Source organism: Rutidosis leptorrhynchoides, chromosome 8 (genome assembly GCF_046630445.1).
Source record: "Rutidosis leptorrhynchoides isolate AG116_Rl617_1_P2 chromosome 8, CSIRO_AGI_Rlap_v1, whole genome shotgun sequence".
Classification (NCBI taxonomy): domain Eukaryota; kingdom Viridiplantae; phylum Streptophyta; class Magnoliopsida; order Asterales; family Asteraceae; genus Rutidosis; species Rutidosis leptorrhynchoides.
Genome location: NC_092340.1, coordinates 327561583 through 327580744, shown reverse-complemented (window position 1 = coordinate 327580744; position 19162 = coordinate 327561583). Strand labels below are relative to the sequence as shown.

Genomic DNA, 19162 nt, shown 5'->3' with positions numbered 1-19162 from the left:
TTTAGTTTTTGTGAAAAAACTTCTATTTAACAAAAAGTTGTGTTTGGTTAGAGAAGCTTAAAGCTTTTAGACATGAGGGAAAAACCTAAAAATTACTTGAAGTAGCTTTTAGCTTCTAATTTTTTATCATTTATCTTTATTTAACGGATTTAGCTACTCTGCCAAACACTAAAATATATTTAAAAATTTAGAGCTACCAGCTATCAACTAAAATCTACCAACTACTAATTAAAAACTACAACTAAAAGCTATCAATTAGTTTTGTGAAATTAGTAGAATTAGTTGGGTAAGTTGGAAGTTTGTTGCTACTTCTATGTATGTATACATCGGCTATTTATAGCCCTTGTGATGTGAACAATATGAATAAAGAAAAATTTTGCTAAAATATAGTTATTGTGCTCATATATATATATATATATATATATATATATATATATATATATATATATATATATATATATATATTTATATTTGAGTATGTTATGGACCTGTTCCAACATGACATATCTCTATTACTTTTTGTTAGAAGATAATCTTATATAGTAGTGAGTCGTGTATATACCCGTACAGATCTACATATTTATGCATACGTCATAATTCATAAAGATAGAGACGATAAACACAAAATCTTTGAAACCACTGAAAAATAAAATCACGCCTATTTTTTCATGCTTTTGCTAAAAACAATAAAAGATGATGAATCATACCACTCTAATAACAGGCATTTTGTGCATCAGTGAGTTAAGACCCACAACAAATTGTTAATCTATGTTGACTCCTCACTATAAACTATATCAACAGAGTACATAAACGACAAAACAACCTTTAAAATGATCGATACCTGCATTCCAATTTTGGTTACAACAAAAAAAGTCCAATACTAGCTAAAATAAGGAATGCAAATGTCGATCATTGTAATAACTAAGTTTATCTATTCTTCTTATCTAAAATGTTAAAATTATGTTCTTATGAGCTACCGTCCCGTTATAGTTGTCATTGTTACGTCATTTACACTATCAAGGTATCCTTCTGTTGTTGAAAACCCCGTTCCGATCAATGACCTTCCTGCGTAAAAACCAGGTTCGTTCGGTTGCCGCATTGTAACAAAGTTTTCATTTTGTTGGATATTGACAACCTCAGACATTGTCGGCCGATCTTCAGGCAGTTTTTGGACACATAACAAACCGATATGTATACACTTTACAACCTCATCCTCTTGTATGGTTGATTCAACTAAAACGGGGTCCATTAATTCTAGCGATCGTCCAGAAGTCCATAACTTCCATGCCTGCGAAAAAAAATATCAATCAAAATTTTGTGATCCAAATATATCAGTCAAATTTGGTCAGAATGGGTCAAACTGGGCGAGTACTCTGTTTTAGGAACTCGGGGAGTACTCGGTCAAAGAAAGTCAAACTTGGTCAAACTCAGTCAAACATGGTCAAACTCGGCCAAAATTTGGGATTACTCGAAAATCATTCAAAACTCGGCCATAACTCAATACTCGGGATTAGTCCGAAACTCGGTCAAAACTTGGTCAAAGTCAACCTTGGTCAACATCCGAGTACTCCTTGGGTTTTGAAACCTTGAGTACAACAAGTTTTAGGTACTTACATGCCCGATCAGGTTTAAATTGTGATCAGGATGATGAAATCCCCAATTCTTTTTGCCACTAATTATCTCCAAGACCAAAACACCAAAGCTGTAAACATCAGATTTGGTTGAAAAATGCCCATTCATTATGTACTCAGGAGACATATAGCCACTGCAAATACATAAGTAGTTTCGATTCAAATGTTAACAGAGGTAAGTACAGTTTGATTAAAAAAGCTCGGTATATATCTAAAATGTATACTTACTGTGTTCCAATTACTCGGTTTGTAGTTTCTTCTTTCTCACTTGCAAGTCTCGCTAATCCGAAATCAGAAATCTTAGGGTTCATTTCTTTATCAAGCAGAATATTACTTGCCTTTAAATCGCGATGTATTACTCTAAGTCTTGAATCATCATGAAGATACAAAAGCCCTTTCGCGACTCCTTTAATAATCTTGAAACGATCGTCCCACATCAACAGTCGTTTCTTGACTTGATCTACAAATTTCAAAACATAAATTCCACAATCTACAAATAATACAATCCAAATTTCATATGAACTTTTTGTTTACCAAAAATGATATGGTCTAGGCTGTGGTTTGGAAGGTATTCATAAACTAGTATTCTTTCATTTCCATCAACGCAATATCCGAATAACTTCACAAGATTTCGATGTTGAAGCTTCGCAATCAAAGTGACTTCGTTTTTGAATTCTCGAACGCCTTGCCAAGAACCCTCGGCTAATCTCTTGACCGCTACTTCCTCTCCCCTTGCTAGTTCACCCTAAAATCGAATCGTTTCATTTGATTTATTTTTTTGCTAATTTTTATTATGAGAAACTATGGCGTACATTATATAAAAGTAGTTCCCTTCCCAGTAGGCTCAACAGAAAAACCTTAACTGTTTACCGTTTATGACTTATGTTATATAAAAAAGTTACCTTGTAGACCCTACCAAAGCCTCCAACACCAATCTCATTGGAGCAAGAAAAGTTATTTGTTGCAGCGATAATTTCGTCCAATACAAAGAAATGGCAATCTGAATCGTCCTCTTGAGATCCAAACTCTTTTAATGAATTTTGTTCCCGAATAGATGCTAAATCGGACGAAGAAAGTTTATAAAATACAAATTTTGTGAGACAAAAAGAGATACAAATGTTAACATAAGATTGATAAAAGACGAAAACTAGTACCTCTCATCTTCGGTGTATTAGAAATGCAAAGACATCTTAATATTATTAGCAGAATCACACAAGATGCAGTAGCCAGTAAAACCATAACCACAAGAAAGACTACTTTCTTCCTCTTTTTGTGCCTGGTGGACTCTGATTATAAATAACATAACAAGGGATATTAATCAATTGAATTATAAATCTTGATCAGATTAGAATAGTACTTAAATGTCATTTAAGGACAAAGAAAGCAAAAGAGCTTAAGACTGTTAAGTAACTGCAGCCTATATGCTGGACCACAACAGATGAATTTAAACACCATAACATAAGTATTAAGCCTTTGTAAGCTAGTTTACCACTTTCTTGACCAATGTAGATGCGCCGCAATACGATTTAGTGATATGTTTTTTATGCTTGCAAGTTGTGAACACTTTTGCATTACCAAAGGTGGTTGTTTTGGTGTTTACAGGTCAATGGAATAAGAAGATAATGCATTCTTAAACTAACTTAATAACATGCATGTATTATCTTCATTAACAATGTTAGGCTACACATTACATTCATTATGTGTTCATTAATCAAAATGATAGGCATTCAGATCAATCTTCCCTTGAAAATTCTTAACAGATCAGTGTTAATTAACTTAAATAACTGCACAAAGGAAGCTAAGGTGCGTTTGATTGCCTCTTAATTGAGTTGAATGGTTCAACATTGAATGTTGAACTGTTTAATATTCAGTGCGTTAGTTTGTGACATACACATGATATGATGTTGGACCGTTCAGCAATCTGTGTTGAACCATTCAAAGTTAAAATAATCTTTTAACCATTCAACACTTCCATTTCCTTAATATCCTACTTGAATTATATTTAGCACACTTATTAAAAATTTATATTCTTTTGATTATTCATTTATAAGGTTAATACATCATAGACTTCATTCAGAATGATTATCAAACACGTCATTGTCGTTGATTTTGAACCATTCAGCGCTTAATCATTCCCTTTTATCAAACGCACCCTAAGCAAGCCAAATAAAAAACTAAAAAGATATAATACATACCTACATCGATGTTTGACATTCGTATGTAAAGATCATTACCACCTCCATGTATAACTCTTAAATCAATAAGATCATCGAACCACACGACACAAGTACTCCCATTGCCATACATGTTCAAACTAGCATACGCCATACAATTGCATTGTTTCGTACACTTGTTCTCACATTCATCTATACTCAAAGATCCCCAAACCGTTGAGTTATCAGGCAATTTCATTCCTTCATACTTTATAAATCCATCTCCAGCAGTACAATTCAAATGATTTTGACGTTTGCATCCGGGTGAACACTCGAATCCACACCAATCAATCGATGAAATCGCTACAAAACCTTGTTCCATACATCTACAACTTGGATCATCACTATAACATACGCCATAAGATCCACACGATCCAATTCGATCACACGTATCTTTATTCAATGTCAAAATTGTTATCCATCCTTCATTTTTACTCTTCCACCATAGAAATTGTAAACTTCCAAATGGACTTAACACAAACCTCAATAAACTCGATTTGTTTAACACCGAAAACTTAAAAGAAACTTCATCATGACGAAACGTTAATATTGGCTTTAACATTGGATTATTCATTAACGAATTCATACCGCTGAACTTTTGTCCATCCCATGGGCCCCACCGCGAGAGTCTAACACCATTTTCTTTAACAAGAACTAATTGTGGAGCTTGAACTAACCTATCGAAACCAAACCTAAAATCGCCATTGGACGGATCATCTTTTTTTCTCCACGAACTAATCTCGCGATATTTAACCTTCGATCCATAATCAAAACTTAGTTCCATACCTGGTAACAACGTGTCGCCAGGAAAATCAAAGCTTTCAAATAAATAACCTCCATTACACGTCGAATTATCGCACATTTGAACAACAAGATTACCAGAATCCAAAAGACGCAAAACCGATTTACCAGACGAAAAACGATTAGGAGCATTCCTCCATAAAGCTCTTTTATTACCATCTAATATAACAAGAACACCATGATCATTCAACACTAAATGTACATCAGATGAAGGTCTTCGAATTGGTCGGATTCGATTTGCAACCCAAACAACAGTCATCGGTGATATATTTTTATACCAAATCCCTAAAAACTTAACATCTTTGCATGGATTCGAAGGGCAAAAAAAACCTAATTCAAATCGATTATTTGATGAAACTAAAGTTTCACCATCATTAAGTTGTTGATTTGAATTGAGACTGTAGATGGTTTTTGAATTTAAAAATGTATCGATCGGACAAGCATTGGATGTGTACATGTAAAGAACTGTAAATACCCAAAAACAAAAAAACATAATTGTTTTTTTAATGATAAATTGAGTAAACGATCGAAGAAGATTCTCTGAATTGATGTTGACCACCGATTTTGTTTACCCTAAATTACAGACTGCAATTTCGCGAATGTCAAAACGACACACGCGCTTCAATGCTTGGTGTGAAAGAAGTGCACAGTGGGCTAAGTTACTTTTCGAGGAGGTGATGTCCAAAGGGTTGACATTTTTACAAAAAAAATCACTAAAAAAATAAGAAACTCAAATAAAATATATATATTTGGAATTAAACTTGGCTCTTTTGAAAATACTCAAGCCTAAGCCTCCAATCATAAATCTTATAAATCTACCATATGAATATATTTGAAATTGAATTTGATTTGAATTAAAAGTTAATTTATGTGAAATGCAAATAAAAAAAAAAAAAAAGAAAACTAGTACTTCCTCCGTCCCATAATTATTGTCGATCGACAAAAAACACACAGTTTAAGAAAATATCACAAAATTACTGTACTTTCTGTTTATTTTTCAGTTTTATCTTTACTTTTTCTTTCTTCTTTAATCTTATTCATATATATTAGAGGTATATTAATAGAACTTAATCTTCTTATTTTTTTTCATTTATGAAAGTGAACAATTAATTTGGTACATCCAAAAATAAAATATCGGACAATTTGTAGCAAGGTTGGTTATTTAAGCTCGAACTGTACGGTATAATTGTATACAATCATGGAGTGGATCAACTTGATTAAGTAAATTCCTTCCATTATCTTGGCTTTAGAGGAGGTATGAGCAGTGGCGACTCCACGTAGAGTGGAGTGGGGTCAAAGGACCTCATTAACAAAAAAAAATTGTGTATAAAATACTACTAAAATTGAATAGGACATCCCTAAATTCATAGATAGGACCCCATATATTTTTAAAATTAGTGATTTTTATGAAAGTAAATAGTCATTCATTAGGAATTTTTTTTACAATATTCTACTCATATTGTATAGGACCCCATTGAATTATGATCCTAGAATGAGTTCTTTTTATATGGACCTATAAATATGCATCATCTTTTTAACATAACCTTCATATTTAAGTAATCTGTAGCTAACAAATGTTACAGTCTTTATAGTTATGTTGGTCCGTAGACATAGATCGAGTTAGAATGGGTGGCTTACACGAAGTGTATTAGGTCATATTTTGTATTGATGTGATTTTTATATCTCCCTTAATCGCCTACTTTATACATGATGTATATGGACCTATAAATATGCATCATCTCCTCACTTAGACTTAACCCTTACCTCATATCTTTACATATTAATTCCTACACCTTGATCTTAAACACTCACCGATACTCTCTCTAACTTATGAATTGTAACAACTTGTGATCTTCAAGACAATACATATTCATCATTCATATTCATAGCAGTATCAATTACACACACACACACACACACACACACACACACCCACCCACCAGATTCATATCGATACATACATACACATATAGCAAAATCACCTAGAACACAAATAAAGCATGAAATCTTACCTTATCATTTGATATCAGAGCGAAATAGATAAGTTCTAATCGATCATTATCATCAGATTCATGTTTCATTGTTTCAAATTCATCATAGCTTCATCAAAACCTGCGTATACTACCATATTGATCAAAATTACCAAAACTCGAGTTTAACAGTTAAAACTAAAACTTATTGGTGAAATGCATTCTTGAGCAACACTACAACCTTTGATAATTACTAAATCATGTTTACAATACATTATTTGATCGAAACTTGAAATTTTTGCCGAAAAAGTGATACTCTCAAGCTGCTTAGGTCCACCAGAGTGTTACAGATCAATTCAACTCAATCTATAGAAACATAAGTGTTTAAATTCATCTAGTGCAACTGTTTAGAGCTTCAATTCGATTAGAGAAACATCAAGAATCGAATTCCTAATTTTGAACTAATTTTAGTGTTGTGTGTTCATCAACATATTCAAGTAATTAAAACGTGTACAAACGACTGGCAATGATTCGTTTCAGTTACAGAAGGAGAAGATACAAATTAGTGTTGGAGATATGGAGAACTTTAAACAATTAGAGGGAAGATTCCAGGAAACTCACACGAAGCTTCCACGAAGTTGTTAGGAAACTCACATATAGCTTCTACGAAGTTGTTAGGAAACTCACATGTAGCTTCCACGAAGTTGTGAGGAAATTCACATGTAGCTTCCACGAAGCTGTCAGGAAACTCACATGTAGCTTCCATGAAGCTGTCAGGAAACTCACATGAAGCTTCAAGGAATTGTTTTTAGCTTACTCTTTAAACCATTCTATAAATAGACCCTCTTGTAACTCATTGTAAACACACCACAAACATTCAGTAAAAACATTCTCTAGTTGGTCCGTGGACTAAAGCAATCACAACGATTGCATATAACCACGTTATCTCTTGTGTCGATTTATATTTCTTGCATTTATAATCTTTCGTTCATTAAGTGGGTTAGTAATCTTGTAGAATTAATATTGGTGAGTGATCTTGTTGAATCACTTGCGTTGTTTTGGGTCCTTATATCCTTACAACTGGTATCAGAGCACAAGGTTTCGTTAAGGGAACGATGGCGGAAGACGGGAAGTTTAGAATCGACCGATTCGATGGGAGAGACTTTGGCTTTTGAAAGATGCAAATTGAAGATTACTTGTATCAAAAGAAGCTACATCAACCTCTGTTAGAGACCAAACCCGAAAGCATGAGCGATGCCGATTGGACGCTTTTGGATCGTCAAGCTTTGGGCGCTATTCGTCTTTCACTTGCTAAGAACGTTGCATACAACGTCGTGAATGAGAAGACGACGTTTGCTTGCTTGAAAGCACTCTCTAACATGTATGAGAAACCTACCGCTTCTAATAAGGTATTTCTCATGCGTCAATTGTTCAATACAAAGATGAAGGAAGGTACGAGTGCAACGGATCATATCAATGAATTTAATAATATCGTTTCAAGGCTTGAATCGGTAGAAATTAAGTTTGATGATGAACTAAAAGCACTAATCTTGCTTTCATCATTACCGAAAAGTTGGTCGGGTACGGTTACCGCGGTTAGTAGCTCTACGGGAACTACTAAGCTAGCGTTTGAAGCAATAAGGGATTTGATTCTTGGTGAAGATACTCGTAGGAGAAACTCGGGGGAATCGACATCCGGTTCTTCGTTAAGTACCGACAACCGTGGTAGGAAATTTGATCGCGGTGAGAAGAAGGGTAGAAAGAAGTCTAAGAAGAGGTATCCATCGAAAGATAGAAGTGAAACTGTTTTTTGGGGTTGCAATCAAAAAGGACACTTTTAAAGGAATTGTAAAAATGGTCCGGCGAAAGGTGTGAACTTGACCGAGGAAGAAAGTGATGATGCACTTTTATGTAGTGTTGAAAATTCTATGGAGTCTTGGATTTTGAATTCGGGAGCTTCATTTCATGCTACTCATGTCAAAAGCATGATGAAGAATTTTCGTTCATATCAAGGCAAGGTGAGATTAGCGGACGACAAACAACTCAATATAGAGGGCATTGGAGATGTTGTATTGAAGACTACTCTTGGCTCTAATTGGACCTTGAAAAACGTAAGGTACATTCCTAAATTAAAAAGGAAACTTATTTCGGTTGGTCAATTAGATGATGAAGGTAGCGCGGTTACTTTTGAAAACCGCCAATGGAAGGTGGTTAAGGGTAGTTGTGTCGTGGCTCGTGGACATAAAAGGGGAACTCTTTATATGGTTGAAGTGTTTGATGAAGACACGGTGGTTGCTACGGTTAATGTTGAGTCCGAATCAACTCTATGGCACCGAAGACTCGGGCATATGAGTGAGAAGGGTATGAAAATGCTTGTTTCGAGTGGGAGAATTTCAGATTTGAAAAAGGTACAACTTGGATTTTGCGAACCATGTGTATATGGGAATCAAAAGAAGGTGACTTTTGGGAAATCGAGAAATGCTCCTAAGTTGGAGAAATTGGAGCTTGTTCATACGGATGTGTTTGGTCCAACCAATGTAGAATCACATGGAGGTTCTCGCTATTATGTCACCTTCATTGACGACTCCACTCGAAAGGCATGGGTTTATTTTCTTAAAGCTAAATCTGATGTATTTAATACATTTGTGAAGTGGAAAGCTATGGTAGAAAATGAGACTAACTTGAAGGTCAAGTGCTTGAAGTCGGATAATGTAGGGGAATATGGTAGTTTTGAGTTTAAATACCATTGTGTAAAGCTCGGTATTAGAATGTTAAAAACGGTACCAGAGACACCGCAACACAATGGGGTAGCCGAACGTATGAATCGTACGTTAAATGAAAGGGCTAAGAGTATGAGACTACATGCCGGTTTGCCTAAAATGTTTTGGGCCGATGCGGTTAACACGGCGGCTTATTTGATAAATAGGGGACCCTCAACACCGTTGGGTTTCCGAATTCCCGAGGAAGAATGGCAAGGTAAGAAGGTGAGTTATGGTCACCTTAGGATCTTTGGGTGTAATGCATATGTGAAGACCAAAGATGCGGATAGAGACAAGCTTGAAGCTAAGTCAAAGAAGTGTATTTTCATTGGCTACGGGTCGGATGAAATGGGTTATCGTTGTTGGGATAACGAGGCTAGAAAAGTAATTCGTTCTCGCGATGTTACTTTTGATGAAGATTCGGTTTATGGAAAATCGGAAATGGGGAGTTCTAAATCGGGTCATGTTACTTTTGACGATGTTTCTATTAATGATCTTGCAGGTTCTAGGGGGGAGTACGGGTAACAATGAATTGCCAATTAATGGTGAGGCGTCGGAAAATGCTAATGATGGGGATGGTTCGGAAAGCGGTGATGATTCCGAACATAGTGCGAGTTCTAGTGATGAGGAGGACACAAATGAAACCGGTTCAACCATTTCGGTTGCTCCTACACTAAGACGCTTGACTAGAGTGCCCAAACCTAATCCTAGGTATTCTCCATCAGCAAACTACTTTCTCTATACCGAGAATGGTGAACCCGAAAGTTACTTTGAGGCAAGGAAGACAAAAGAATCCATACAATGGGAGCTTGACATGAAAGAAGAGATGGGGTCACTTGAGAAGAATAAAACTTGGTCACTAGTGAAGTTACCTCATGATAAAAGGGCATTGCAAAGTAAATGGGTGTATCGAATCAAGAATGAGTTGGATGGCAAGAAAAGGTACAAGGCTCGTTTGGTGGTTAAAGGCTTTCAACAAAAGAAAGGAGTTGACTACCAAGAGATATTTTCACCGGTGGTGAAGATGACTACTATTCGTTTGGTACTTTCTATGGTTGCATCCGAAGACTTACATCTAGAGCAACTAGATGTGAAGACCGCATTCTTGCATGGTGATCTTGTTGAAGAGATCTACATGAGACAACCCGAGGGCTTTGAGGTAAAGGGTAAAGAGAAGTGGGTTTGTAAGCTAAAGAAAAGTTTGTATGATTTGAAGCAAGCACCTCGGCAATGGTACTTGAAGTTTGATGATTTTATGAAGAAGATTGGTTTCTTAAGATGTGAAGCGGATCACTGTTGCTACTTGAAGAAACTCAAGTCTTCTTACATAATCTTATTGTTGTATGTTGATGACATGTTACTTGCAGGTTCCAACATGTCCGAAATCAACAAGTTGAAGGGATTACTTTCTCATGAGTTCGAGATGAAAGATCTTGGTGGTGCTAGGCAAATACTTGGCATGAGTATTGTGCGTGATCGTGTGAAAGGTACTCTATACTTGTCTCAATCCAAATATATTGAGAAAGTAGTAGAGAGGTTTAATATGGAGAATTCAAAGGCTCGTTCTATGCCTTTGGGTAGCACGATTAAGTTATCAAAAAGTCAATCACCAAAGACGGTAAAAGACAAAACGGATATGGAAAAGGTTCCATATGCATCGGCCGTGGGTAGTATTATGTATGCCATGGTTTGTACAAGACCCGATATTGCTCAAGCAGTGGGAGTTGTAAGTCGTTATATGTCTAATCCAGGGAAAGAGCATTGGGAAGCGGTCAAATGGTTGCTTCGTTATTTGAAAGGTACTTCTAATATGGGATTGTGTTTCTCCAAAAACAATCTCATACTTAGGGGTTATGCGGATGCTGATTTGGGTGGATGTGATGATTCGGGGAAAAGCACTACGGGTTATGTTTTCACAATAGGGAAGACGACGGTTAGTTGGATCTCTCGACTACAAAAGAGTGTTGCTTTGTCAACTACCGAGGCCGAATATATGGCTATTGCAGAAGCTTCTAAAGAGCTTGTTTGGTTGAAGAACTTCTTAGGTGAGTTGGGTAAAAGACAAGACTATTGCGTCTTGTATTGTGATAATCAAAGTGCAATACATCTTGGGAAGAATCCGGTGTTTCATAGTCGTACGAAACACATCAAGATAAGGTATCATTTTATTCGACAACATATAAATGATGGTACTTTATTATTGGAGAAAATCCTTGGTACGAAGAATCCTGCTGATATGTTTACTAAGGTTGTTACGACAGAGAAATTGAGGTTTTGCATTACCTCAATTGGTCTTCTAATGAATTGATGAGAGAAGACCCCAACTAGAGAATTAGATAGTTAATGTTTCAATTCTAACAAGTAGTGTTGAAGACCTTGTATCGAAAGTCTGCTCATCCGAAGTATGTGTTGAGTGTGCGTGTCCCAAATGGAGTTTGGCGGTATAATGGTGGTTTAACGTTCTTGGTTAGATCGTTGATATTTTGGGTTGACGAAGGTTGGGTTTGTTCAAAGTCTCCAAGTGGGAGATTGTTGGAGATATGAAGAACTTAAAACAATTAGAGGGAAGATTCCAGGAAACTCACACGAAGCTTCCACGAAGTTGTTAGGAAACTCACATGTAGCTTCTACGAAGTTGTTAGGAAACTCACATGTAGCTTCCACGAAGTTGTGAGGAAATTCACATGTAGCTTCCACGAAGCTGTCAGAAAACTCACATGTAGCTTCCATGAAGCTGTCAGGAAACTCACATGAAGCTTCAAGGAATTGTTTTTAGCTTACTCTTTAAACCATTCTATAAATAGACCCTCTTGTAACTCATTGTAAACACACCACAAACATTCAGTAAATACATTCTCTAGTTGGTCCGTGGACTAAAGCAATCACAATGATTGCATATAACCACGTTATCTCTTGTGTCGATTTACATTTCTTGCATTTATAATCTTTCGTTCATTAAGTGGGTTAGTAATCTTGTAGAATTACTATCGGCGAGTGATCTTGTTGAATCACTTGCGTTGTTTTGGGTCCTAATATCCTTACAATTAGAATCACTTTCGTTACCTGAAAATCAATTGTTTACTAAAATCTTCATCGAAGAAAATAAAAGGAAAAAAAATAACTGCTCAATCACTCGGGTGACTGATTTCGATCGGCTGACTAGCAATTCCGATAGGATGACATGATTCACAGGCTCGGGTGACTTCATTTTTGTTCTGGTGACACCAAAAAACTTCGAATTCCATTCGGCCGGGACTTGTTTTCTATCGCCTGAGTTTGGTTTTCATTCATGTGACCCGAACGGTTGACATCAATTTTTAGATCGGATGACATTAGGTTTGTTCGTGTGACATGAATTTTGATCAGGCTCATCATGAAAGAAGGATATGATATTAATTTGGGGAAGAGGCTACGTACAATGCTAAGATAAAAGGAGCTTAGTACATGTTTTAATGACTTGTAGCTACAACAAATTGAAACTGAGATCTAAGGGTTGATTATCTATTTTCGTACAGCCGTGCAACACGCGGACTCAATGCCTTTTGCTTTTGAATATAATGAGAGCTATCATACAGTTAGACTTATCTTTTACAGAAGTTATATATCCATCATAATTTTATTTCTGTGTATTTTTCAAGCTGCTACATTTGCCCAAACATGGTGTTACAACATGTGTTGTTCCGGTGGCTGTTGCGGCCGTTGAATCTGATACGTCAATTGGTTTTGTGAAAGGTGCATGAACACATCAAAATTTTCTGATGTACGATCAAATAGTGCATAACTTTTAATGTCTCAAATGAGTTTTGATTTACGTCGTCCATGATAATAGTTCATAGTTATGAATGCTAAAACAATGTATGACTTACATTATCTACGATAGTATCATTGTTTCACATATGAACGAACTTCTTTAATTTTTACACATTAAATATTAATTTGTTGGTGTTCTTATGATTATTTATTTATTTTTTAAGATGTCGTACAATACACGAGCTCATAAAATTAGTGTTATATATAGATCGAATGATCTAGTAGGGTTTGCTAACCTATTTATTTTAAGGTTTATTATGTTCATAAATTCATTATTGACTTAATTTGAAGATGAAACACTATAATTGGACTGATAATTGACACACTATCAAAATTTATTTGTATACCACTAAATATAGTATGTTTTATAAAATTGTAAACTACAATTCTTCAAAATGATGTATTTTATAAATTTCATTGGTATGCGGAGATACTATTTCTATTTGACCAAACAAAAGAGCACCTAAAATGTTACTGTATAATGGTTTCATGTAAAAAAAAAAAAAAAACACTTAAATTTTGTTCTCTCCGTCTCTACATAAGTATCTACAGGGAATTTAATGGATAGATACGTTATTTGATTGGTAAAATGTTTAGTTAATGAGTAATTTTAACACTATGTATTTTGTCAAGGTGAATCTATATATTTACAGAATTAAATAATTTGTTTTACATAACGTGTACTAAAACACCCACGGAATTGCTTTCAGAATACAAAAAGATATATGGTACAAGCCCATATGTTTGGCCCACCACAAAAGTTCAAGTCCAACTATAACTCTTATAATTAAGCCCGGTGGGCTTCTCAGGGTTCATGCTAGAATTTCCTCATTTATCTAAACGTGAATGTAGTGGCTCAATGTTATATATTTGCGTCATTAGTTATCTTTGTGGGTATGTACTCTGTTCAAAAAAACTTTTGCTTCACTGTTAGCTTTAGAATATGAGCTATGTGTGACTATCTATATTTTTCTAGAAGAGTTAACATGTAAAATTTATGACTTTCATTAAGTATTTATTGATCAACAACACTAAAGTTATTGTACAAATTTCGTGTGATTTATATAAGTTCAAACACAAAATCCCTAGCTAGTAATCAAACAACTCTGACAAAGATTTTACTCAGTTTCCTTTAAAAAATATGCCAGCTGTTGTTTTAGGATATACAAGTTAATTAACAAAATTAGCTAAAACTACTAGTTGCATAATCCACACTTGCATACATACATACAATAAAAATGCTCATTTCATTTGCTTTGTGTATTAAGGTCACCTTCCAATCACCTCTGTAATTGTAACATCATTCGATGAGTACGTTATTTCGCGACCTTCCATGATCATGTCGATTTCGCCCAAATTTTGTGATATATCACCAATTTGTGTTGGTTGAGGAAGACTTGTACTTTCACTTTCCAACATGTACACAACAGACGACATTGTTGGTCGGTTAACGGCTGAAAATTGCACACATAGCATCCCTATATGGATGCATTGTAGTGCTTCTTTCTTATTACATAAATCCATAATTGTAGGATCAATCAGTTCTTCTGGTTTACCATCCTTCCACAGATTCCATGCCTATTAAAGATTCAGCAAAAAGAATAATAATCAATAAATTTTAGAGAAAGGAAGAAACCAATAGAAGTTTTGGTCTATATTGGGGCAAATGACATAAGATGCTAACAAATATATTTGTTTTTTACTGGTTAATATTATCTAATTTTTATCAAAGAATAATTTTGGTAGGGGTTTTAAATAATTCGGTTTCAAAAAGTGTAATCCGAAAATCAAACCGATTTCAACTAATAATATAAAAAATTATTAATTATTATTACTTATTAATTATTATTACTATTACTATTACTATGACTATTACTATCAATATGACTATTGATATATACCACAAACTAATCTCAAAATGAAAAGTTGAGTTCAAAATCAATTCATTATGATTATTTTAAGTTTTTTGATTTTAATTGAAATCAAACTTAATTTACATTCGGTTTGGTTTTTGTTGCTTGGATTTTGAAATTTGAATTCAGTTTTGGTTCGATTTACGGTTTTGCTTCAGAAAAATCAAAACTGAACAAACTGAACCGAATTAACTGATAAAAACTGAACCGATGAACACTAGTATGGTTTGGGGATAGCGTTTAGATCAAAATTGATACTATTCCAATTCCAACCAATTCCAACTATTATTATCAAACATTATGTTCCAAAATGTATCCTATATTAGTTTTCTTAATTATCTTTTCTTTATGCTCGATATGCGGTATCATGAGGACTGAAAGCGAAAGATGATTACTTACATGTTTAACTATGTTTGAAGAATCTTGAGAGCGAAAACTAGCGTTTCGTTGACCACTAATGATTTCCAACAGCAAAACCCCGAAGCTGTAGACATCTGATTTCACTGAAAAGAAACCTTCCATTGCATACTCCGGAGCCATATAACCACTACAAGAATCAAGAAAACATGTTAAATTCCTTTTTCCAGTTTCATTTGTATAGCAATTGAATTGATGATCTTTAACTTACTATGTCCCCACGACTCGAACAGTATTTGCCTCATGTTGATTCCCTCCGAAAATTCTAGCCATGCCAAAATCTGATATTTTGGGGTTCATATCCTCATCAAGCAATATGTTGCTAGCTTTCATATCCCGATGAATAATGCGAAGCCTAGAATCTCGATGAAGGTAAAGCAAACCTCTAGCAATTCCTTCGATGATCATAAACCGCGTTTTCCAGTTCAGTTGCATTTTCCTTTCGGCATCTGTTAATACAAGTACACTTAACAATAATCAGTCGTGTATTATAATAGTGTAGTTTGTAGTCGATAACAAAAATAGGGTGAAAAAACATACGGAATAAAAAAGTATCAAGACTTTTGTTTGGAAGGTATTCGTAAACTAGCATATTTTCTTCCGCTTCAATGCAATATCCTAACAATCTAACAAGATTACGATGTTGTAACTTAGCAATAAGAATCATCTCATTCTTAAATTCCATCAAGCCTTGCCCGGACCATTTCGACAGCCGCTTTACCGCAATTTCCTGGCCCCCGGGAAGGATTCCCTAAATGAAACAAAGTTAGAAAAACTCGTTATTATGAATAAACGGATGATATTTTCCCTGTTTAGGTTGTTTAGGTTACCAGGGAGGGCGACTATATTTACTCAGATGTACGTGGACGGGTTACGCGTTATTCTGTGACCGTTTTCGACCCTTCCCCCGGCCACCCATAGATATGATTCTAATGAGGTTTAAACTTGAGACCTCTTTTCACAGAAAATCGGGACACTAACAACTATGCTATCTTGAGACTGTTAAAAACAAAGATCGAAAAACTTGTTATTTTAATAACATTTCATTTATCTAGAATGAACATTATTATAAATACTACAACTAATATTTTAAATTGTGACACAAAACGGGCCGGGTATAAGAAATCAAGCAAAAGGAATTGCAGAGCCTGAGAACTGGAAACCTAGTATAAATGTGAGAGGTTGTTAAGATCATAAAAACGACAAAAAATTCGCTTGAAAACGAAAGCTAACCTTGTGTACAGGGCCAAAACCTCCTTCGCCGAGCTTATTTTTATTAGCAAATCCATCAGTTGCAAATTCTAGTAAATTTAGACTGTATAATATTCCTTCAAATGGTTTTCGTTCAGATGAAAGATCAACGCTTCCTGTGGTACCAGCTGAAATGTCTAGGCTACTTGACCCTTGAATGTAAGCCGGTAACAAGTTTTTCTTTTTCCTCCCAAGTTTCAAAAATCCTGTTAAAACAATCAGTTATAAAACTATTTGTAATTGGGTAAAAAATAAAATTGGCTAAATTAACTACCAAATGAAACTTACCTTTGATGTTTTGCCTGTACCACCAAAGTAACACTAAAATTAGACCAAGAACAACTATCCCAGCTACTAATATCACTATAACTGTCGTATGGGAAGCTTTTTTAGCACCTATAAAACATAAAGTAGCTCGGGTTAATGTCAAATTTAATTGAAATTTATAACTACAAGTGAATGAAATTAAGTATATTAATAAGAAATTTTCTAACGACAGCTGTCAAATGAGTAATGAGTAGTACATGACGGTTATTGTTAATTTTTGATTGACGGTTATTCTTTTGTACAAACATTTTATCCACCTTAACGACAACCTAACAACCCCGTTGTCATTAGGAAAATCTATTAAAAAAACAAACTCGAAGAAATTACCTAATTCTGAACTCGCAAGGCGAACGAAAAGTGTTTGTCCACCATCTTCAAATTCCTCAATGTCGATAAAATCACCGCCCCAAATCAAACAGCCGATTCCAGTGACATACGTGTATGCATTACACGTACAATTTCTCGAGCATCCATCTTCACAATCGTTTTGGTTTTGTGCGCCTGAAATAGTCGCAAAATCAGGCAACTTGAGTCCATTTCTTGTTAAAAATCCATCATTCGAGCTTGAATTCGATCCACATTCTAAAGGTGTTCTCCTAACACACTCATTATTCGAATCATACTCAAAACCTTGCATACAAGAACACACACCAACCGAATTTCTCATATTACAAATTCCATTTCTACCACATCTGTTATAATCTTGACAATCAGTCGAAGGTAGTGATAACGGCACATCCCATGTTGACCGTCCTTCGTCCCAAGTCAACTGTTGCAACTCACCACTAGACTGTATCACAAACCTCATCAAACTAGTCATATTTTGACGCGTGTTAAATATAAAGTACATGACATCACGATTTACCGGAACAAGATTGAACCCCGACAAAAATAGCGACCTCATTTGTGGCAACCCAACAAATATCTGTTCGTTCCATTGACCCGATCTCCATAACCTACGACGTGATTGGTCCCACGATATGATCTGCGGGGCCCCACGCGGGTCAACTTCCATCGAATAATTCCCGGTTGACGGATCATTACTTGTTCTCCAAGAAACAAACGAAACGCTATCGCCCCTTGTTACGTTCATATAAACTCTCATATTCGGTAAATAAGTATCAGTTGGATGCTCACAGCTTTGCCATAACGCGTTTTGATCGTCTCCAGCGTTTTCAACCGTCGAAAGAACGAAATTTCCGGTGTCCAAGAGCATAGCTGTTAAGTTTCCGGCTGCCGGAAAACTGTCCGTTGACCAGTATACCATCCCGTTTGGATCAGAAAGAGTTAAACTACCGTTAGTTTGAATACCGAATACGCCTAAGTTACCGGATACAGGATTATCTCTATTGCCGACCCATGTGACGGTTTGAATAGGTATTCGATTATACCATATTCCGATGTATCGTAAACTTGAATTTGCGGGACTGAAAAAACCGAGTGCGAATACGCCGGTTTGAGAAACTATGGTTTCTCCATCTCTTATTACTTGTCCATGGTTGATTCTAGTTGACTGAGAATTCACTTGGAAATGAAAATTGAAGAGAAGAAAGAATAAAATAATAAAATAAATATTTTTTGGTGTTTTGTAATTTAAATTCATGATAATTTTAGCTGTTGGTTGAATGATCATGTAAAAATTTTGATATAATGAGGTTGTTATATGAATTTTTGAACATAGGAATAGGAATGTTCATTGAACCATGGTTGTCAACTTTTTATTTTAATATAATTTTGAAGTGTGGGGGACTAGTTTGTATAGGCTGAATGTGTTGACCAAACATATTTTTGGCTGAACATGGTTGAAAATATGGGCCCGGTATTGACTGTATTTTGATGACTATTTTTAAAGGATACCAACAAGGCAACAAGCTTATTGTCATTTTAAATTTTATATATTAAATTTCATGAATTATTAAGTTCAAAATCATTATTAAATTCTATATGTTATATCACATGGCAGAACTAGTGGTCATATAATATTAATTTTTCATTATTAAATCATTAATGATTAATAATTAATTAATATTATTACTAATTATTAATTATCATCATTATAATATATAAATA

General features: G+C 35.0%; 2 protein-coding genes across 2 annotated transcripts; both read right to left on the bottom strand.

Annotated features, from left to right (window-relative positions):
* Positions 1–973: 973 nt before the first annotated feature.
* LOC139861579 (G-type lectin S-receptor-like serine/threonine-protein kinase At4g27290) lies at positions 974–5138 on the bottom strand. Its single transcript, XM_071850014.1, has 7 exons — positions 3827–5138; positions 2786–2917; positions 2534–2688; positions 2166–2376; positions 1860–2091; positions 1615–1765; positions 974–1288 (listed from the first exon to the last, which is right to left on the bottom strand). Exons 1-7 carry the CDS (start codon positions 5136–5138, stop codon positions 974–976), a joined length of 2508 nt encoding a protein of 835 aa, XP_071706115.1.
* A 9095-nt stretch (positions 5139–14233) lies between these two features.
* On the bottom strand, positions 14234–18947 carry LOC139861609 (G-type lectin S-receptor-like serine/threonine-protein kinase B120). Its single transcript, XM_071850045.1, has 7 exons — positions 17420–18947; positions 17054–17161; positions 16748–16971; positions 16055–16265; positions 15726–15963; positions 15497–15644; positions 14234–14762 (listed from the first exon to the last, which is right to left on the bottom strand). Exons 1-7 carry the CDS (start codon positions 18723–18725, stop codon positions 14454–14456), a joined length of 2544 nt encoding a protein of 847 aa, XP_071706146.1. The 5' UTR covers positions 18726–18947; the 3' UTR covers positions 14234–14453.
* Positions 18948–19162: the final 215 nt, after the last annotated feature.